This window comes from Podarcis liolepis, assembly GCF_965112155.1.
Source record: "Podarcis liolepis genome assembly, chromosome: 16".
NCBI lineage: Eukaryota > Metazoa > Chordata > Lepidosauria > Squamata > Lacertidae > Podarcis > Podarcis liolepis.
Genome location: NC_139567.1, coordinates 8722268 through 8744982, shown reverse-complemented (window position 1 = coordinate 8744982; position 22715 = coordinate 8722268). Strand labels below are relative to the sequence as shown.

General features: G+C 43.2%; 1 protein-coding gene across 4 annotated transcripts in view; it reads right to left on the bottom strand.

Moving 5' to 3' along the window:
• The window catches only part of UNC5D (unc-5 netrin receptor D), a 426529-nt gene that overhangs the window by 61826 nt on the left and 341988 nt on the right, over positions 1-22715 (bottom strand). For all 4 annotated transcript variants that reach the window (XM_083480386.1, XM_083480387.1, XM_083480388.1 and 1 more), the window contains 2 exons: positions 16734-17111; positions 11101-11185 (listed from right to left, as the gene is read on the bottom strand). In XM_083480386.1, the coding sequence (XP_083336512.1) occupies positions 11101-11185; positions 16734-17111 (463 nt within the window). The remainder of the gene's footprint in view (positions 1-11100; positions 11186-16733; positions 17112-22715) is intronic.

Below are 22715 nucleotides of genomic sequence, written 5' to 3'. Positions count from 1 at the left end.
AAAGTGGAAGAAAGCTGGAAGTATTTCAAAGAGGAGGTTCCCAGAAACAAATTAACAGGCGTATACCATCTTTGGCATTATGCTAAAAGCGCTGCCACTCATGCTGGTCCTGCTAGACCACGCATGTCCAACAGGTAGATCGTGAATCTGAGCTAAGAGTTTGAGTTCTCCATCCATTAATAAGGTCAGACACTATGCCCTCCAAGAACTGTAGTATGATATAGAGGAATTGCAAGGATTCAGAGCCAAGCATTCTCTTGAGTGAATACTCCTGTTTGAATAATAGCAGAATGCTATCCTCCTATTCACTGCCAGTGAAGGCAGCAAATGTCCTGTGTCTGGAGGCACTTGGAGGATGGATGGCAGCTAACAGATTGAGGTTGAATCCAGACAAGACAGAAGTACTCTTTTGGGGGGACAGGGGGCAAGCAGGTGTGGGGGACTCCCTAGTACTGAATGGGGTAACTGTACTCCTGAAGGACTAGGTGCACAGTCTGGGAGTCATTTTGGACTCACAGCTGTCCATGAAGGCACAGGTCAGTTCTGTGTCCAGAGCTGATGCCTACCAGCTCCATCTGGTACGCTGGCTGAGACCCTACTTGTGTGTAGAGTTTCTTGTCAGAGTGGTACATGCTCTGGTTATCTCCCACTTGGACTACTGCAATGCATTCTACATGGGGTTACCTTGGAAGGTGACCTGGAAACTACAACTAATCCAGAATGTGACAGCTAGACTGGTGACTGGGGTGGAATCTAGACACATATAATAAACATTGTACAATGCAACAAAATATGATTTATGGAATCAATGTCTTGAGCACATGAGCAAAGTCTGTCCTGGTAGGGAACTCCTCTCAACCTACCATCCAACACTGCAGAGGAAAAGACATTTAGTCTGGCTTTGGTGAAAAGCCTTCGGTAGTTAGGTACTGTCAGGTTTTTGATGTAAGATGTTAACTTAAAGACATACCCATATTGAACTCCTACTGCCAGCAGACTACAGACTGCATGTGATCGAGATCGCAAGTCACTGTGTGCATTGTCCCATAATCTTTGCTTTAAAAAATTTTGGGCACCTTCATAACCCAGGTAATACAGTTGGGGGGGAGACCGTAATAAAGATTGATTGATTGAATAAACATTGTGAACGTGCTTTTTTTTTTAAAAAAAAAAACATTTTGAAAAATATATTTTGAATTTGCCATAGTTCACCATCCCCATCTAGTGTCACATTTTACAACACACTTAAAACATTTTATTTGCAGCTGTATAGCTGAGTCCCAGGAGTGGCAGCTGGGACCATATGACACCTGCCCTAAAGGATCTTCACCGGCTCCCAGCATGTTTCCAAGCACAATTCAAAGTGCTGGTGCACTTCAGCCTAGTATACCTGAAGGAGCATCTCAACCTTGATCGTTTAGCCCGGACACTGAGGTCTGCCTCGGAGGGTCTTGTGGTGGCTCCCTCACTGTGAGAAGTGAAGTTATAGGAAACCATGCAGACGGCCTTCTCGGAAGTGCAATGCCCTCCCATCAGATGTCAAGGAGATAAAGAACTACACAACTTTTAAAAGACATCTGAAGACAGCCTTGTATTGGGTAGTTTTAAATGTCTGACATTGTATTATGTTTTTATATGAAACCTCCCATAGAGGCTGGGGAAACCCAGCCAGATGGGCAGGGGATAAAAAATAAAATTATTTATTCTTATTCTTATACTAAGGACTGTTGAAAGGCATTTTGCCTACATCCTAATCTTCTTTGATATTGACTGACCACGCCTACTAGTTCTGTTTATGGAACTCCTATTATTTGTGACTCTATTCACATATCACATGTTTGCTGTTTATAAATTTTGAATATATAATGTTGTAAAAAATAAATAAATGTCAACACATTATTAGCCATGTGTTGCCTGTGATTATTCACAGTTTTCTGGTTTGCAACGCAGGGGTTTTCCTTTGTTGTATATTTTTGTTCCTCCTGGTATCAACTGTAACCCTAGTCAGAGAGCCACTTCTGTTTGGTCAACTAAATGCCGTCTGGTCTGAAATCTTGGCTGGCCTTAAAAGCCAACCTCCTATTCTCTGCTGAGCTGAGTGGCAGTTCAGTCCTCTGAAAGCAACACTTGGGTTTGATTCTTGAGTCCTTTTAGACATTATAAAGCTTTCGTAAGGCAACTTGTAGCTGTCATTTTTATGTGATAAACAGTCCTTCTGAACACAATCCCATATGAGGAGATCTAAAGGCTGCCATTTCTTGGGAGATCTCTGTTTTCCAGGACAGTGATAAACTTGAAAGTCAGGTCTACAATTCTGCCTTTGGGGCAAGATGCGTCTCACGTGGGTCTGCCACCAACAGAGCAGAAACAGCAGCAACAATATATGTAGATAGAAAACTGCTATGGCTGTTCGATGAAAAACAACACAGCCCTACTCCAAGTTAAGGGCTTAGGATGGGGCACACTGCTAAGATAATACTCATTATAGATCAGCCCAGAAATATTACTTGAACAAGTATGCTGAAAATTGCATGGCTACAGCCCACTTGAACACCTTGTCCAGGAGGTGGATATTGGCAATTGGACATTAGTGGTATAACCAGGATGGACCTCTTATGGAGGACATACATCACAGCCTCTTTCAGGGCAGCTGGAATGGCCCCTCCTGAAATGGTATATTTACCCCCTGATCATTCTACAATTGATTGTTTCCATTATGCTACTCATGTGGACGACAGATGCACAACATAGAGAACAGGGGTTAGCAGCCTTTTGGGGCTCATCGACCCTGGGGCACATTTTCAAACCATCACACACATATTACAGTCAAGCACACATCACAACTTCTAATCCCAATTCTTCTAACCCTGGAGAGATGCTGTCAATCAGTGTGGACCTGTGGTTCCCAACCTCTACCCTCACCCCCTTTTGAAAATTGCTGATGTTCTTGGTAATACATTCCCCCCCCCTGCCTTTTGTGGTTATTTTAATGTGCTGTGCTAGGTGCTGTACAGTTTTTAATTGTATCTTAATTGCTTTTTTAAATTCTTACCTTGTGCTTTATTGTATCACAATTTGCATTCCATAGAAATCAAATTATAATAATATAGAATACAATATGCAAAATAAAAGAAGCAATAAAAGTACAATTTAAAAATCAATAAGAATATTCAAGGCGGATATGCCATAGACCAGTTGAATGAAACTCGTGGTGATCTATGGATCTCAGTTTGGACAATACTGAGCTTGATGGGCCAGTAAATTGGACTCAGTACAAGGCAACTTCCTATGCTCCTATGATACTTGCAGCCTCAGCTTGCAACCATCTGGGAGTGAGGGAAGGAATGGGTCAGCTCACCAGTTCTTCTGACATCATTGTGGGCTACGTGTTATAACCAGCAGAGGACTTGTCTTGTTGCTATGGTCTCTGTGGCAGTGGTTTTGCTCTCAAAATGTTTGCTTTGATATTTCTTAAGCATCCCTGCTGGCTGAGCACAGGGTTCCAGTAAGCTGGCACGAGTGAAACAAGGCAGCATTCTGTGGCAGCCATCTTAAATCCAGGCCAAACAATCAAAGCTCCACAGAAGTAAAAACAAAACAAAACTGGTTGTATGTTCCTGATGCCGCGGCGGCAGCAGAAAAAGGTGTATCTACACAATGTACAAAAGGTACAGGAATCAGAACTGCGTATGTCACTGCTGTCTCAAGTCTTTGAAAAGGAAAGAATGTGTGGCATTCTAATTAAAGTTTCCTTTATGTTTGCTTTCCCTCCTCCAACTTTCACCCCTGGTGTTCCAGAAAGCAAATCTCGCCATGACAATTCTTTTGGTTTGGCTTGCTCCCTCTGCTTTTAGCCAACAGAAGTAAAACAGCAGGCAAAATATGCGCTCCTTCTATTTAATTAACCCGTTTTAATTCACTTCTACCAAGCCCTTACAGATGAAACAGCTGGGTTCATCCTTGGTCCCCCCCTCCCCGCCGCCTCTTTCGCTTCACATATCTTAATCTTCCATTGAAAATGATTTTTAAAAAGCAGCAACAGCAGCAGATGGAGATGCAATATGAAAGGTCTCACAAAGGAGCTGAGCTATCAGAGGGAGGCGGGGGACTGAAAAGAGTTTTAGATTAAGTTTTGGAAAATATCTCCAGGCATCAAAAAATCTCTGACAAATCTCTCTCTCCTTTCTCTAGTGTGTGAGTGCATACACACACATACACACCTTAAAAGTAAATGCAAATTATTACTAGTTAGCATTCTGAGTATTGGACCTAAATATATATTCTATGCAGAATAAGGCCATGCACATATTAACTGGTTTAAAACACAGCTAGATCATTCATTCTTTTTCTTAATTCCGATCAAAGCTGGTTTGGGGGAAAACATATCAAAATGCAGTTTTTTATAAGAAATTAAAGGATAGATATGGATTGCGGCTGACTCTGAGCGTAAACCAGTTCCCAAATCAACAGTGGGAGCGAACTGGATGTACACAGCCAGAGTATTTGCTTCAGCTTTCGATTTTTCTTCTTGTTGTTTTAAAAAGGAATCTCGGCAACATTACTGAAGTCTCATATGTCCTAATGCCTGAAGAGGTCAGAGATGTGGAAGAACAGCTGAGGATTGGTCTTAAAACCATGTTTGCATTCTCCTAGACATAGAATCTTCTTCTGATCCCTTGAAACTAACCAGCAGAAACAAGGCTCGGATGAGAAGGTTGCTGGGAAGCATGATACTCCCTGGCCAAAATAGGAATTAATAAGAGCATGTTCAAGAGCCTAGTACTGGTCCTCTTCCCATCCCTCTCTCTCTCTCTCTCCAAGAGAGCTGGTTTCTTGCAACCAAAGGACAGCATACAAGCACTTGGACAATTAGTTGATGTATGTTCTTCCCTCTGCTCAGCTTTTTAAAAAGTACACCATGAATGTGCATGCTGGGGGAAGCTTGCGAACATGAATTACATAGTTGGTGCTTATTTAATTACATCAGAGGAATGTTGCTTACAGCATCCCACTGCATCTTGTAAACAGTGGTAGTGTAGAGAATGGGCATAATAAACCCAGTCCTCACACTGAGCTGTAAGGAGGAAATTTGTAGCAGCTGCTGGGCTACATGGGGAGGGAAAGATCAGCACTCTTTGGAGCGCTACAGGCCACTGTCTCTGAACTAAGGCTCAAACATAAAAGGGAGACAGAATGCAATCAGTAGAAGCAACTACATAGGCTTGACAGTGGGGGGTGGGGTGGCAAACAGTGTGAGCAAGCTTACAGCAAATTGTGCAACCGGGTTCTGTCCACTGCAAAGGAAAACATGAATTATTCTGCATTAGATTTTAAAATTCAGCCTGCACAAGGAAAACATAATCAACACAAAGTTCCTGTTCTGCCTGCCCAAGAGTGCAGGGCACTGGAAGTACTGCTAGTAGGTGCCCCCGAAGTGCGGAAGGGAAGGGCTGAGCCGACCCAGGACCTGCTGGATTTGGAACCAACCCACCTGCCTTCACTGCCAGCAGCGGCGGAGGAAGGGGGATGCAGTGCGTGCGCGTCACCCCGGGTGACACCACTGAGGGGGGTGACAAAATGCTGGGTGCACTCACCGCGGGGCCTGCAGTGCGCCCAAGCCACGCATCTCTCCTGGGAGTGATGTGGTGGCTTGAGTGCGCGCAGGCTCTGCGCTGCCCAAACGGTCCGCCCACTGCTGTAGTGTGGCTGTGTGGGAGGAGGCAGGCAGACTCCAGAGGCCCCGCAGTGCGTCCTGTCCCTATGGGTGGCTCGCCCCGCCCTCACCCCATCCCTGGGCGTGCTGCCCCAGGCACCCGAGTGGCTTCCTCCGGCACTGACTGCCAGGACTGATCGCTATGCCAGCTCCAGTTTTGCGTGGCCCAAGTCAGGGGTCGTGGGACCTCTGGAACAGTGTGTGTGGGTTGCAGGGAGGAGAGGGGTGTTCATGCCACCTGGCAAACTGATAATGCTACCACTGACAGAACAATCTTCTTAATACTTTGTTGAATCCCTCCCAGCGTATTTTAATATGCATTTTTTGTCCTGTGATTTGAAATTGTGGCAAGCCACCCTACAGTAAGTGGTGCATAGATATGTTGGATTTCAAGCCTTCCTTCAGGAGAAACTGGCCACTTTCCAGGCACCCGGCTTGATCTCCTAGTTGACCTCCCTGTCTGCATTCCCGGCAAGACCCAGGCAAGGTCGCGATCGGCGATCCTCCTCATGCGCGAGGAGAACACACCACTCTTCCCTGCCCCCAGGGGCAGGGGAAAGAGATATGACGGAAACGTATTTACATGCCTTTATTTCTGTCTTTGCTGCGTTACAGAGAAACACGTCTGCTCTCTTCAAACTCCAACAGCAGAGAGACTAACTCCTCCCATACTTCCTGTCCAGCTCATATCACACTGTGAGCTAATTCCTGTGCTTTGCACTGTGAAAAGACTGCCCCTTTGTTTCCCACGAAAACAGTCCCCAACATTCCCATTTATGTTTTGCTTTCCAGCTGCCAGCTCGCTGCCTCATTGCTCCTTTTCCGTAACAAGATATTAGATGGGCAGGATAGGAATAGATAGATAGATAGATAGATAGATAGATAGATAGATAGATAGATAGATAGACAGACAGAAGTCCAAAGTAACCTGGTGGAACCTGATTGGGGAAGAATGCCTTATGGGCTAGGCTCACCCATGTGACCAACAGAATATTAATATTACTCCATTTGTCCTTAGTGATGCCAGCATGCAGTCTCTTCTGTGGGGTTCAGTCACAAGAAGGAAAGGCACAGTAAGAAAGGTAAAACTGGGTATACAGGCAGCCTCTAGAAAGGTCTGAAAAGTCTTTGCCTTCCTCCTCAAACCAGGTCATGACAACTGCTGGCTCATATGTGACAGCGAAGAAGCCAACACACAGATGGAACAGGATGCTGGGCTGTGTCAGACAGCAATCAAGAATGCAAGTATTAGGAGGATACTTTGCTTTGCATGTAGAAAGTCCCAGGTTCAATCCCCATCTCCTGCTTGAAACCCTGGAGAGTCGCTGCCAGTCAGAGTAAGCAATACTGGATTAGAGGGACCAGTGTTCTGAATTGGTATAAGGCAGCTTCCAATGTGAGATGGCTCGTCCCATTGTTTCATGCATTTATTTGCAAACTGCCTTGGGCGGGCTATTCACACCAAAAGGCAGCATAAAAAATACCAAAGTAAATACAATAAGTCTGAAAATAGGACAATATGCCGATTTGTGGGCATTTCCAACCTTTAATAATCTTCAAATGAGGGGAGGGAATTTGCAATGGCACTCTGGAATGTTTCTGTATGATTATATGATGCAGGATATTAGTACATCGCCATTATAATAATAGTACTAGCAGCACATGATAATACATAGATTTCAACTGGGAATGTGCAGTTTGCAGCTCATTCTCTTAATAACAGTACCTTATCTCCTGGTTTGGGTCACTGGAGAGCTGTTAGAAACAGCCCAGGCCTCTTCTAGAACACCTGGCGACACGCAGCTCAGCTCCTACTCTGCTCCTGGCTGTGTGAGTAGCAGCAACAGCCAAGTGGAGTCTCTTGACTCACATATCTTGGCCACCTTGCACTCGGCAGGCCACAGCTAATGAGGGTTAGGTCAACCTGATGGCAGGAGGGGTATCACAAAAGGGGCCGCATGTGGACTTCCATCGTCTGTTGCACAGGGCTGCTCTATAGCTGAACAACAGCTTTTGCCAACTATAGCACAACACACTGACAGATCTCCCCAGGCTCAAAAAGAAGCGGGACGAGGAAGCAACCTAGTGATTTTTTACAGGTAGAAACTGTGAGAAAAACGGGAAAAAATAATAATACTAGAAACCTTTAAGAAGAAGTAAAAAGGAGAATGAAAAGCTATCAAAACTTGTTAGCTTTGGGCGGCCCACCGAGTAAAGGGAGGAAACTTTATTCCAGCTGCTATTAAATTATAGGCTGCAAAACCTTTAGCTCAATTATTACACAACACACAACTAGTCCCCCTCTCTAATTTGGATCCCTATGAAAAAATACAATCAGGGTTTTTAAGGTCAATTCTCCAAACTCGCAAATGTGTCCCTAACGGAGCCCCACGATTAGAGACAGGCCAAATTGTGACTTGTGACTTTGTATACATGGTGAAGACTCGGTTAAGACCCCAACTGGGCTGCTCCGCTGGCTGATAATTATCAAACAAAATGATTTTATACTGCTTTTCTCCTGAATATCTTTTAAGTCTAGAAATGGAAAGGGCTAGAAGTATAATAAGAACGAATCTGGGATACAGAATACCAAAATGATCTTAACCAATCCAATAAAATTTATAAATCCTTACACAAACCTCAAAGATCACACCCAGCAAATTACTTAAGTACACTGGGCAACCCTAAACATCGCTGGGCATTTTCCAGAGCCCATTTTAATGTTCTCCCTTCAGCACTATTAGAGGGCAAATATCACAACATCCCAGTTGAGCAGAGATTATGCCCATGCAACTCTGATGAGACTGAATCCATTGGGCATGCTCTTTTATACTGCCTATTGGATTGTGATACTTGAAGAGAGCTAATCCAACCACTACTAAGGAAATTACCAGGCTGCTCAGGGGAAAGCTATGTTAAATACCTTCCTCCCAACAATGATCTGAATATCACCAGGCCTGTCATGAAATTCTATTTTATGGCAAGGAGGACAAGACAGACTGTAAAGGCAGTTGTCTGATGAACGAGCACTGATTTTAAACTTTGGATCAAAGATTTTAGTTGAAGGAGTGTTATTTTTAATGTAAATAAGTTTATAGGGAATTTCTAATTACATCCTCCTCTTGATGATGATGAAGCATATGTTGCTGGTGTTAATTTTGTTATCTGGTCTTTGATCACAATAAAGATTGATTGATTGATTGATTGATTGATTGATTGATTGATTGCTGGTCCTCAGTTTCACTGTCACATTTCTTTCATAGCAGGGAGGAGAGGGGAAATCTCCATTTTAAGGCGCAAAAAAAGTTCTAGTTGAAAGTTAACTAAAGCCATGTTCATGCCATACATTTAAAGCACTTAAAATAGTTATGGCTTCCTCCAAATAATTCTGGGAGCTGTTAATTTGTTAAAATTGCTGAGAGCTGTTAGGCCCTTACAGAGCTACGATTCCCACAATCCCCTGAGAAGAGGGTTTGGTTGTTAAACAACCCTAGGAATTCTAGGAGTTTCAAAAATTATGGTTTATTGCAGTAGCTAGGACATATAATTGCTGCTCTTTATATTATTGCACTGTATATGAAGTGCATGTATTTTTATATTGTCTTTGTTGTTCTTCACTGCAAGCCTCTACAAGTGCTATTTTGGTAGAAATGCAGGGCATAAATATTAATTCAAATACAATCTTACTTGGGGGCTTGAATTGAAGGCATAATGATGGTGATGGAAAGAATATTAGCGAGAATAGAAGGAGAAGCAATGGTTGATCTAGCTTTGAAACTCCTTGGCACTCCCCCGTCCTTCTTGCCCCATTACACTAAGAAAGTAGCAGCCACCTCCTTTCGCCACCTACTCATTCTTCTGGAAACCTATCTAAGTCCATCCCTGGGGGTAGAGATTAACCATTCCTACCTCCACCAGAAAATGGAGTAAACAAAATGTTCCTCTGTATTTCCTGTGTGTAAGGGTAAATCGTGTCCTCCCTAAAAGAGGGCATGTGTTGCGGTGAGACCTCGAGACCGACCTCCTGGTTGTGGGTGGGTTTATTGGATAGCCACAACACCTGATTGGTAAGTCCCTCGTTGCTGGGTTTAATCTGGCCAATGGGGTGCAGTCTAAATGGATCAAGGGACCTATATATGCCTATATACATGACCCAGAGCTTCCTCTTTTGTCTCGTGCATCAGAACACCGGCCCACCTCTCCATATTTTTAGGGCATTTTGCGATTGGCCTTGCTATGCCGTTGTCTGTCATCTGTCGTTGGGACAGGGGCACAGCAGGAATTTCCCCCATTTGGCTGATTGGCTGTTGCTATTTGGGTTTTGCCTGCTGTGTAGCAAATTGTCACAACTTGGTAAGGTTGCTGATAGGCTCTGGTTCATGTGATAGGGATGGGAGAATGGTCTCGTCATCCCTATGTGAAGGGTATTCCGTTAAAGGAATCCAGGGACTCAACTTGGTTTGGTCAACCCCTGAGAGGGAGTTGTGCCCATGCCTGAGTCCAGGGGAGCATATGGGAGTGAGCATAGTCTGTTCCTGGGCTTTTCACCTACCTCAGGTGTTCACCCTTGGCTGACCTACTGTATGCTGGTGCCCTGGGTCAGCGCTACCTGCAAGGGTGCAGGGAGCTAGTCGAACCAGAGCCTATGCAACCACTCACTTTTCTGTAATCAATAAAGTTGTGGCCTAAATTCTGCCAAAAATCAAAACTAAATTTTGAGTCAAATGTGTGTTTATTTAGGGGGGAGGTCTCTGGGTCTGAACACGCAAAATGACCAGCACCAAATATACTGTGGCAACTGTGGTTAATATGCTATGCAGGGATATTTGTAAATGCATATATTTCCAGTGATATTATGTGAGCCTCTCCATATGTATGTGATTAAACCACAGCTCTGGAAGCTATAATGCCTACGGAAAGGAAAGTGGTGCCACTTCTGGTGTTGTTAGACTCCAATCAGCTCCAGCCAACATAGCCAAGGATCAGGGAGGATGGAAGTTGAGGTCCAATAACATCTGGAAGATACAACCTTAAGTAGCCCTAATTTAGAGCATACTATAGAGACTACTCTATAGAGGAGGAATTGAGCTGACTTTTTAAAAAAGTTCAATTTCTAGTTATATATATGTAAATCAATGGAAATTATGTAGTTACTTCAATTATTCCCCCTTTCTTCTAGAACAGTGACAGGGAACCTCTGGTCCTCCAGCTCTTGATGGACTCCAACTCCTATCAACACCAACTATTGGTTTTGTTGACTGGGGCTGATGAGGGTTGGGGGTCCAGTTGCCTTGGTGGTGTGGGGAGAGGGTCTCCATTCCTGTTCTATAAGTTGACGTTTAACAGTTTTGATGAGCATATGTGCATCATTTTTGCTCCTGTCTTACCTGGCTTCATCTTGGTTGATGGCAAGGTAGATCTCCCAAGATGCTTCTTCGGGGATGGCTCCATGTGGAATCAACAGGCTAACTCCTATAACAAAGTAAGAACAAAAGATACTAGGGGGCGTATCAAATCTCTGCTGGAAGTGAGTCATAGCTTAAGAAGAGCGTTAGCCTAATGGAACATACTGGTGAGACGAATCTTTGTCATCACCTGAACAGTGTAGTATAGATCAGATTCCAATTTATAGTTATACTGTGATTTTGGTACTACAATCTCTCCTCAAGGTCATAGTTAAAATGAGGTTTATGTTGTGTGAAGTATTTAGAAAATGCAAGAGAGATTGCTTTGGAGAAGGGCTATGGGCTCATAGGTACAGCACATGCATTTCATGCAGAAAGGTCCAAGATTAATCCTTGGCATCTCCAGGTACACCTGTATGGAATCCTGGAGAGCTGCTACCATTCAGTGTGGACTGTTCTGATCTACATGAACCAATGGTCTGATTCTGTACAAGAGTCAGTCAATATTTCACTCCAGTACTTACCTACCCACCAACCAACCTCCAAAATGTCCTTCAATACAACCCCAGCATCTATAGAATGTTTTTCATAATGTTTAGAATCATGTTTGTTATAATGTGGTCCATACATCAGTGAGGGCACAGCTGGGTCCCAAACAATGTCAGCATGTTTTAAATAGTGGCAGCAAGAGGAGAAATGGAGGAAACACCCCAAGGTGTAAGAAACATAAAACCAGGCAGAGCAGCAGCTCTGAAAGAGGTACATAAGAGGACATCAGACAAATTCTTATGTCTGAATCATCTCCTTCTCTGCCCTCCCCCGCCCCAAGAAGGGTACTTGAAGAACCATTGTGAAAAAGCAGTGACAAAGGGTGAAGTTTTAAGGGCTAGGTGTCATTCATCTGAGAGGTCTTAAAGAATTCAGATGTGAAGTGACTGACCTTTTGTATAAAATATGTAGTATTGCTAAAATGTTAATCATCCTTTGGAATGTAGCCAACAGAACACATTCCAAAAAGAGTTCCAGTAAATTACAATCCTGTCAACTTTACATCCATCCTGCACAGATCAAAGGACATTCTTCTTCATATCCATCAAATTTTACATGCAAATAGTTCACCAGCATATATTATGATTGTTCTCTTGAAACCTTTAAATTCATTCAGTGCCAACGTTTCATCATGATATTTTCATTGTTATGATGACTACAGCTACAGCCTTGGCTTCCTGAATCAAGGAACTCATTGGTAGCTGATGGCATTTCTCAACAAAATAAACTCAGCACCTGCCTGAAATGTAAATATTCCACTGTGAGCTGTTATGTTCCTAGAATGCTGTGGAATGAGATTTTTGCAAACATTTGATGGTGGCAGCAGAGGTGGAGGTAGGTTTAATTGTATGTTAAGACTCTCTTCCAAATTGTATATTATAGTTCAGAGATGGGAGGAAATGTACAGCCCTTCATGTGCTACTCCTCGAGAGGTCATGTGACAGTAGGGGGAAATGGTTGAAGCAAGAGTCTACTTTCCAGCTATGGAAAAGGCATACACCTGCACCCATCTCTCCATCCTTCATCCAGGCAAGCAAGAGGCATTATTGCAGTTCAAGGAAACATTCCAGCTAGGCAAAAGCACTCAAGGAGGACATGGGGCAGGACAGCTATGGGGACAGCCTGGGAATAGGGGGAGTGGCCTAGGATGGGGGCGTGACCTGGGAAGAGTGATGAGGGCCAGGCAGAGATTTCGGAAGGGCTGGATTCAGCCCCTAGGCCTGACATTTCTTGGGGTTGAAGTTTTGATATTTAGAAATGGTTGATAACACAGCACTCTACCACTGTTATAAATCTTTTTAAAATATAAAATAATGTTACCTTTTCTTTTCTTTTCTTTTCTTTCTACCAAACCTCATGGGAAGTTAATCTGTGTGCTGCCATCTTTAGCACATAGCACTCAGAGGAACTGAGAGATGTATGCCTGGATTCTTACAACTTGTAGAAGTCAGTTGGCCCATCACCTGTTCAGCTTGGGCTATTGTTGATGCAATGCCACACTTTGGCCAGTGTAAGCGGCAGAGAATGCACAGTTCCAGAAGAATCTTCCAGCTAAAAATCAGAGTTTTCCTGTTTTCCAGTAGTCAGCCTTTTCCAGAATTCCCAGTTAATAAATCTCCTTTCCCACTCAGTTCAGCTTAGAGTATAAAGCGTTTATTGTCTCATGGCACAAGACAAGCATAAACACACTGGCTAGATAAACTTTAAGAGATGTTGGTGCATCATGAACTGATCTACTATAATACAGCTCTTCTGGTCTTAGAAGTAAGTCTTATAAAGGTTCAAGTATAAAGAGAAATCCACTAGCACTTTATCATGCTAGCTCACCATGCTATGCTGAACCATACAGCATGTAACCTTCAGCTGTGATGATACCTTGCACTCCGTGGTGGAGCTTCATGTTCCAGCACCGGGGGGCGGAGAGCAGATGGGGGTGAGACTGGCACGCGTCCTGGGGGTGTGATGCACTGCCGACAGGGGTGTGGCATGCGTCCTCGGGGCGTGGTATGCCTCCTGTGGGGGTGTGGCACCCAGCACAGGCGGGGGGGGGGGACAGCTGCAATGGCACCCCACCGGGACCATGCTGATGGGGGCGGTGCATTCCCCCCGCACTCCTCTTCCTCTGCCACTGCTTGCACTGAGTGTGAATGCTTCATATTTCTGCCAATGCTGCTGAATGCAGCCTCAGACAATTCCTCAGACAAAGGGAGAATGGATGAGTCATGCTCCAGGGATGTCAGGGAACTGACATCAGAGGCACGGGAGAAGGAGAGGGTCTCTGATTCTGCAGGAGAAGGTCCCAGCGCTAGGGGGAGACTCGGCTGGGAAGAAGGGGAAGAGAATGAGTGTAACACCAGGGATCCAGGAGACCAACGGGACCAGGAGGTGCAGGGGCTCCAGGACTCTTCGCTGGAAGTTAGTGAGGAGAGCCCAGGCACCCCACTACCCACGCCCACCCTGCGCAGGAGACTCCCGCGCAGTGAGAGGCGGAGACGCTTGGGCGTCAAACAGCTCTTATGTTGGCAGCGCTTTAAGAAACGCCCACAGACAGATTCTACGAGTGACTAAGGGCAGCCACGCTGAGATGGGCTGTGCAGTCCGAAGGGTTTAACCAGGCAATCTAATGCCCAAACGGGGCAGGATTACGCACGAGTAACTCCCAACCACTACAAGGCATTTAGCCCTGGTCTGTTTCTAAGTTGCCCAGTCCAGCTGATGTGTTAATTCTAAGCAGAATCCAGATATGAGGATAGGCAGTTCAAGACATGGACTTAGTGCAATTTCACCCATTTTTCCAAATTACACTAACATGGATACATTGATGAAATGCAATAAAATGAAACCGAATTTTCCCCATAGCCAAAGAAGGACAGAACCCTAACTGGAAAGGGGCACCTTCTGCTGTCAATAGTGTATAAAATAAGGGTATAATACTGTATATCTGAAACACACTTAAATTCATGCTAAACTGCTGGTATTAATAAGTGCAGGCATGTGATAAAATGTTGTAAAGGATTTATATGTAAAACCTTAAATATGTAAACAAAAAAACAATTTTAAAAAGAAGTGGGTTAATATGGGGGTAGCAGACATGTTGCCCTCGAGATGGTTGTGCCTCCAGCTCCTTTCAGCCCCAACCAGTATGACAAAAGATCAGGGCTGATGGGAGCTGTAGTTCATAACTCCTGGAGGGCGTCATGTTGGCCACCCTTGGGCTAATGTAATTCGGTTCCACGTGGCATTGGAAAACTTTAGTTTTTAAAACTTTGCTGGCCTCATCCTCTGAGCGTAGGTCATCTCAACTATTTGATCAAGTACACCAAGGGAATTTATTGGAATGGATCAATTATGCTAAGCGGAAAAATCATTGTGAGAGACGTCTACATTTTGAAGTGGACCTAAATAGTGGTATAATTATAATCTGGCAAGTTTAGCAGCTCAGGAATAAATTCTATCCACGCTCCATTTAAGACTTCTGGCTGTACATGACTGAAACCTAGTAAATATTGATATAGGACCAAATTATATATGAGATTAATCATCATCGTATCTGTGCGCAATGTTCCGTTTTAATATCAATAATTTTTTTATTTTTAAAAAGCACTGGATGCTCTGCATTCCAAAGTAAACACTAATGCTAGATGGGAGCCTTTGTTCATGCAAACAGCAGCAGAGGTTGTTGGGGAAGGAGTATACAGTCATGTTTTCCTGGTGCTTGGAAGCCCTTCACTTCATTGGAGCAAGGCAGCGGTGTTGAAATCAGGGGAGTCCTGAAGTGTTGACCATACTTGAAAAGCTCCTCCCTGCCTGTTACAGCTCTCTCTCCCAATGACCAATGAGGGCAGTGTCCCTGTTGAAAGGATGCCCTGTATCCCATCACCCTCTTTGCCTACCCCCTGTAGGCAAAGAGTAGGCAGCAGCATATCCAAATGGAAAGCCAGAGCCAGAGGTTTAGTGGGTGGCACTGTGGGTTAAACCACAGAGCCTAGGGCTTGCTGATCAGAAGGTTGGCGGTTTGAATCCCCACGACGGGGTGAGCTCCCATTGCTCGGTCCCTGCTCCTGCCAACCTAGCAGTTCGAAAGCACAAAGTGCAAGTAGATAAATAGGTACCACTCTGGCGGGAAGGTAAACGGCGTTTCCATGTGCTGCTCTGGTTTGCCAGAAGCGTCTTAGTCATGCTGGCCACATGACCCGGAAGCTGTACGCTGGCTCCCTCGGCCAGTAAAGCGAGATGAGTGTTGCAACCCCAGAGTTGTCCGTGACTGGCCCTAATGGTCAGGAGTCCCTTTACCTTTACCTTTAAGTACCCTGATTGACTCAGTAGACAGCCCCTAGTAAGGCAGGGTTTAAAGCCTTGCGGCAGGAACTGGGTCAGTGTTAGAAGGAGAATGCTGTTCAATATGAAGTCTGGGTCTAATCCAATGTGGCTTTTCTTGTGTTTTTAGTAGGACTGTGCTAGTGACTTGGGGAAAATCTACTCAATCTCGCTTCCCCAGCAACAAGAGTGGACTATTTCATTAGGTTATGACAGGGGTCAGCAATTTTTTTTCAGTAGGGGGCCAGTCCACTGCCCCTCAGACCTTGTGGGAGGCCGGACTATTTTTTTTGGGGGGGGTAAACGAATTCCTATGCCCCACAAATAACCCAGAGATACATTTTAAATAAAAGCACACATTCTACTCATGTAAAAACACCAGGCAGGCCCCACAAATAACCCAGAGATGCATTTAAAATAAAAGGACACATTCTACTCATGTAAAATTACGCTGATTCCCGGACTGTCCGCACGCTGAATTTAGAAGGCGATTGGGCCGGATCCGGCCCCCGGGCCTTAGTTTGCCTACCCATGGGTTATGAGCTACAACTGCTCAGACATCCTGTGAGTGTTTGCTATTGGTCCTTAGGGTATCTTTACCAAGTTGTCAGCTGGTAACAGCAAGCAAGGGTTCATATGTCACAAGCCCCACTGAGAGAACTTGCTATGACAGCACATTTCAAAGAGAAAGAGAGAAATAACACTTAATAATGCATTTCAAAGCACGCTCAGACTTTGCAGCAACCCACCTGTGTTTGGGATTCCTAAACGTCCTCCCAGGTGGCCAAAGATACCCGTGGCCCTCATCTCACTTCTTTTGGAGAGCGATGAGAGATTCTGAATGTATGCAGCTTTGTTTTTTCCATGTATGGGGTGGAAGGTCCTGTTACTGTCATGGGGAAATGTCCCAGAATGTGTTTTTCCGTGGTACTCTGATCGTTCAGTCACACCCAAAGAAACCATAAATGAACTCTGAACTTTGACCTTAATGTCAGTCAAAGGGTTGAAGAGAGATGATTCGGTCATAAGCTCCTTGTCGATGGGGTCTTGAAGGCAAATGGGTCCACTGTAGGTTCTACTCACGGTCAGGTCAGGCTGCATGGATGAGTTCAAAAGCAAGGAGTTACCTGATGGAAGGAAATCAATCGGGCAATTGGTTATCATTGTTATGTACAACAGACAGTGTTGTGTGTATAGCTTTGTCTACAGAATTGCCTGGTTCAGGGATGGAAAACCTGTAGCCCTCCATGTATCGTTGGCTTTCCATCAACCCGGACCATTGGTCATGCTGCCTGGGGCTGATGGGAATTGGTGTCCAAATACATCTGGAGGGCTGCAGGTTCCTCACCTTGACTTAATTCAACATCTGGAGAACCAAAGTTTCCCCTTCCCTGACCTAGTTCTTAATGAGGTGGTAAACCATTGTTTGGTCAATACTACTTTAGCCTACAGACAAGGGAGTTGTTCCAGCCCTTTGATCATTTTGGTTGCCCTTTTCTGAACATTTTATAGTTTATAATATCATTTTTGAGAACTATGCCCCAACCGGAACTATGCAAAATGTTCCAGATGTGATTTCACCATCTATTTATATAATAGCATTATTATAATATTGACCATTTCATTTTAATTCATTTCCTAATGAAGGAATATATTTTGTATTAAAGCACACCCACACTCACCCACACACACCCAGCTGTGGCACATTTTCATTGATCTATTCACCATGACCTAAAGTTCTTTTTCCTGGTCCGTCATTGCCAGTTCTACTCCATTAGTATATACCGTATGTGAAATATATATATTCTGTATGTACAGTATTGTATGCACAGTATTACCTGCCCTAAAGAGCATTACTTTACAGAGTTATGATTTTTAATGCATTCACTCATGCACTTTAAGCATTTTATAAGCACATTCATAAGAAAATTGCATTTCATCGAAATCAATGCTGAAAACTGAAGACATCAACAGACAAGGTAAAATTAAAAATCCCAGATGATGAACTATTTCACATTGGCAACAAATAATCAATACATTTGTTAATTGCGGTGTTTGATGTACTGTAAATTCAATTGAGAGAAACTGACTGCCGTAGGGGTCAAAAAAGTTGGTTAAGTAGATGATGAACTCTCTACCCATGCTGGGTTGAGGGGTTCAGCTCTCTCATCCATATCACCAAGAAAATGGTTAGGGTTAATTTAACCCCCAGGTGGAATGTGCTGTAAAATGGCTGCCTGCACTAACCCTTTGCACAGGGTGATTCAAAATATCTGAAACCTCCCCATTATCTAGTCCCAGATCCTGCGTTCGGCCATGCCATCTCTAGCGGTTTCCAACGCAGGAGACCAAAGGGACATTTTGTTTGGATTTTCTGAAGTACAGCAGCTGAAAACAATGGGAACTGACACCCCTTCAAAATAATAATATTCAGATTTTCCAAAATACTCCTTTAAGATCAGGATGACAGTCAGGATTAATACGGTGAACCCCTACATGGCCAGCTAAGTTCAGGATCAACTTAAAACACCACCAGTAGAAGCATGTACATTTAGCAGATGTATCAGTGAGCCTACTTCCTTTCCCCCTCTCCTCTGGTTTGGTCATGAGGAGAATGTAAAGATCACTTCATGAAGTAACAGTGCAATTGCAAAGGACAAAATGTGGCTAACTGAACTATGGGTTATTGTAGGAAACCAGGACCAAGCCACTGCTGATGATATCTTTTTTAGCAAGCCACTGTTTAAACAAACAAAAGTTCCTAGCTTAGACATAATAAGAAATCTTCTACCAGCAGTGCTGGAAGATGAGAGGGAAGCAGGGAATGCATGAACCCAAGGCTTGTTGCTGCTCTTGGCTTATTGCTACACTATGGTTTGGAATGATTCACAGAAATAACAGAGTTGCTTATTTTATAGTAACAGTGAATAACGTGCTTTGACAAGTATTTGAATAATTTCCATAATCACTTTCTTTATTTTTGCTCACAATGAAACTCACAGGAAAATAGTTGTGTCGTTCCTACCTTTTGTTTTCTATCTTTAGCCACTCATCAAAAGTGTTCTTATCCCTACCCCCCAAACACTTACATTGCTTTGTTTTAAAAGAATCTGGTTACACACACACACACACACACACACACACACACACACACACACGTGTTTATTGGCATTGTCATAGAATATCCAGTACAGTTTCTCATGACAAAACCAGCAGTGATCCCACCCCAGAATAACATAATTAGCTGGGGGAGATCATGGTCGTTGTTTACTCATCAGTGATGTGAAAGAGTCATATTTTCTGACTCAGACATATGAATTTGAGTAGCTCATGATGCTTAAGTTAAAATACAAGATGATTTTAATGGCCCAGCAGCCCCCCATTCCTTGGCTTTTATTTTAAACTGGGCCAGAGAATAATCTACCCTCTTTTCCTATCTTGTTCTTTCCCACATGGCCAACTCCATCCCTCCTTTTCTTCCTTGCTGTTCTTGCAGCTGTGGAACCTGAGAGGCAGATATTGATCTTCCTCCTCCTCTATCTGACACCTAGTGTGCTGTTTTGACGTGCCTGGCTCATTGGGGGATTTTGAGGGAAGAATTGGACCCTGTCAAGCTCGTGATACATCAGGAGCCTTGGGAAAATAACATTGCCCAGAGCTCCTTGTGCCTGTCATACAGTTACAGCACCATGCCAGGCATCCGAGAGGCAATGGAAGAGATGTTCTTTAATCCTACTGCCGCCATCATAGCAGTGGATGGGAGGGACCCAGGCAGGCAGGCATGTAGGTGGGGGGGATTGTAGGTGGGATCTGGTGGGACTCTGTTGCACTCCTGATAACATCATCAGGGGCATAACACGGTCCAAATTATTCTCAATTAAATCAAGCTATTTTCTGAGGCTTTGGTTAGATTCCCCCCTCCCCCAAGTCCAGTTTCCAAACATCACTGGGTGAATTCTTTGCATAATCAATATTCAGTTGTGTCCAACGATCCTTTGTTGAGGTGTTGTGTATACTTTCTTGAGCACTGTAATGTCAAAGAGAGTATTCACTGCTGCCTTGCTTCAGACCTTACCATAAGCACCTAGTCGGTCACTGTGAGAAAAGGATGCTAAATTAGACGGGGACTTTGCCTGATCCAGAAGCACTTTTATGATTCCTACCCCCACATGCCTTATGGTTAAGAATACTTTCACCTAACTTTTGTGCGACAACTTCAGTCCCCTGCCAGCACTTTTTCATATTTCATAAATTCTACCTACCCCCCTAACAACAAGGTTTATTGTTCTATATATATATCCTTAAGCTTTTGCCTGTAGCTAATTTCTACAATTCCCACATGGACTGCCCTCTTATAGTTTACTTTGAACCCTTCTGAGCTTATGCTGTTTTCTATGTTTTTCATTTCCTAATGTGTTGTTAAATTTCAGTTTAAAAAATAAAAATGAAACAAGCAGTGAAAGGTAGTTAACAATCTTATTATGACAGATCTTTGGCCCAGTGAATGCTGAGGAAATTGAAGAATTGGAGACCTAGATTATTAGGTGGGTTATTGATTTTTTTTCGTGTGTGTGTGTTCCAGTGCCTTCATTTTTCATTGTCTTAATACTTGGGGGAATTTTATAAAGAAGAGACAAATATTCAGAAAATTCTGAAACCCTCTTATTTGGTCTCCAAGCTCTTATAAGGTGATTTACACCTAAGCTCTTACCCACCTTTAAATCAGCTGCTCAAACTTTATAGAAAATTAACTTCATGCGCCAAGAAGTCTCTTTGAAAGACTACTGATTTTGGGGTGGGTGGGTGGATGGGTGTGGCAGGCTATTAAAATCATAGCCCCATCTCATTGCAGGTAAGCAATTCCCTCCAAAATTTTAAATTTCATGTTTTGTTCTGTCCTATTTCCATTCAGAATGATAGGTATCATTTGCAAACAACATTCAAATGCTAGAGCTGGACTGATTAATAACAGAAGAAGAATATGCAATTCTCCAACCAAATAATGTGCACAAAAATGCATATATTTGGGTGAAAGTGTGTCTAAAAAAATGCATCTGTTAGTGGAAACAAGATATAAAATACATTATACTACAGGAAAATGCCTGCAAAAATGTATTCGGGGGGAAATGCCCTAAAATAACAATGCATTTTGATGAGGACTTCTTTGAAAATAAATAAATCTCAAACTGATGCAGAAATCAGAGAAGACCAGAATTGAAGACCAGACATATTAGAAAATAAGAGAAACCCAAAATGACCCCTGTCTACCCCTTGTTGCCAGTGATTTACTGTATGCAGTTTCATCCTACATTCATGTACGCAAGCTGGATTTCCTGTGAGACAGCAGCTGCTGGCTGTTTATCTTACAAGTGTCAACAACCAAATTCTGCCTCCTCGTGGTTTCAGAACCCTGTAGCTTGATGATCTGATTTGGTGGCAGGGAACTCAAACAGTAGCTGGAGGTAGAGCCAGTGACAGGCAGTGCCAACTAATTCTGGTGCTATTCCCACACACCCACTTCCCTGCTGAATTCTACAAGGGCAAGTGAGAGTAAGGATGAGGAAGCTGACAGGCAGTGCCAATCCCTGGACTGGTTGTTAGTGGGAAGGTGTGGTCTGCCTAAAATGCAGACTGAGGTTAGTGGGGGAATGTCACAGTTGGCCCACTGGAAGTCATTTTGGAATACCCGCACTTAAGACTGAGCTGCATAGAGTTCACCTGTAAACAGTGGCTGTATAATCATAGAATCATAGACTTGTAGAGTTGGAGGGGACCATGAGGGTCATAGAGCCCACCCCCTGTATGCAGGAATCTTTTTTCTCATTGTGGGACTCAAACTCATGAGTCTCCCGGCAGAATCCGTGACCAGGGAGAAGAGTCGGTGGAAGAAGACTGGAAGAAATTTAAAGACTACTTGCAGAAATACTGTAAAATTAAGGAATGTTAAAATGATGTCGGATAGAAACTAAGTGGTATTGGTAAAAAGATTATCAAGAATAAGTAAATATGGATTGACAATGGTTATAAACACATGGTTATAATAGGTTAAGATACTGAGTAAAGATAAATGACAGAGGGTAAGGATTTGCTGAATTAAATATCTGAAGTGGAATACAAAAAGGGAGGTGTGAGGAGGTCAGGAAACTAGTAAATGAAGTATAAGATATGAAATTATTGATCTTTTTCTTTTCTTTTTCTTCTTCTTTTTGTTAACTGTTTTCTATTTTGTATTTTTCATGTGTTCTGTTTTTGTACTTTTGTAGTTTTTTTTCTTTTTAAGGTTATTTTTTGTTCTCATTTGTTAAGTCTAAACTTTGAAACTTTTTAATGTTTGTAAAATTTCAATAAATATTATTCAAACTCATGAGTCTCATGCTCTGCCAACTGAGCTATTGATGAGTGAAAAATAGGGGTGTGCATTCGTTTTTAGGAAAGAATGAAAAATATGAGCATCATTTTTATTTTGCTTTAAGCTATAATGTAGAATGGGAATTGAAGCAAATGAGGTCTGAATGGAACAGAAATATTTGCTTATTGCTTATTTCATTCATTTCTATAGGGAGAAAAAGTTGAAGAAAAGCACAACAACTTGTACAGGTCACAAAAAGGTTACAGAAGATGAAAGTGCAGAGAGAAAGAGAGAGATAGAGAACAGTTAGGCTGCCTCTGTGCACTTTTTTATTTTCACATTCTTTATAAAATGGAAACTTTTGTCCTGTCTACTAGCTGGG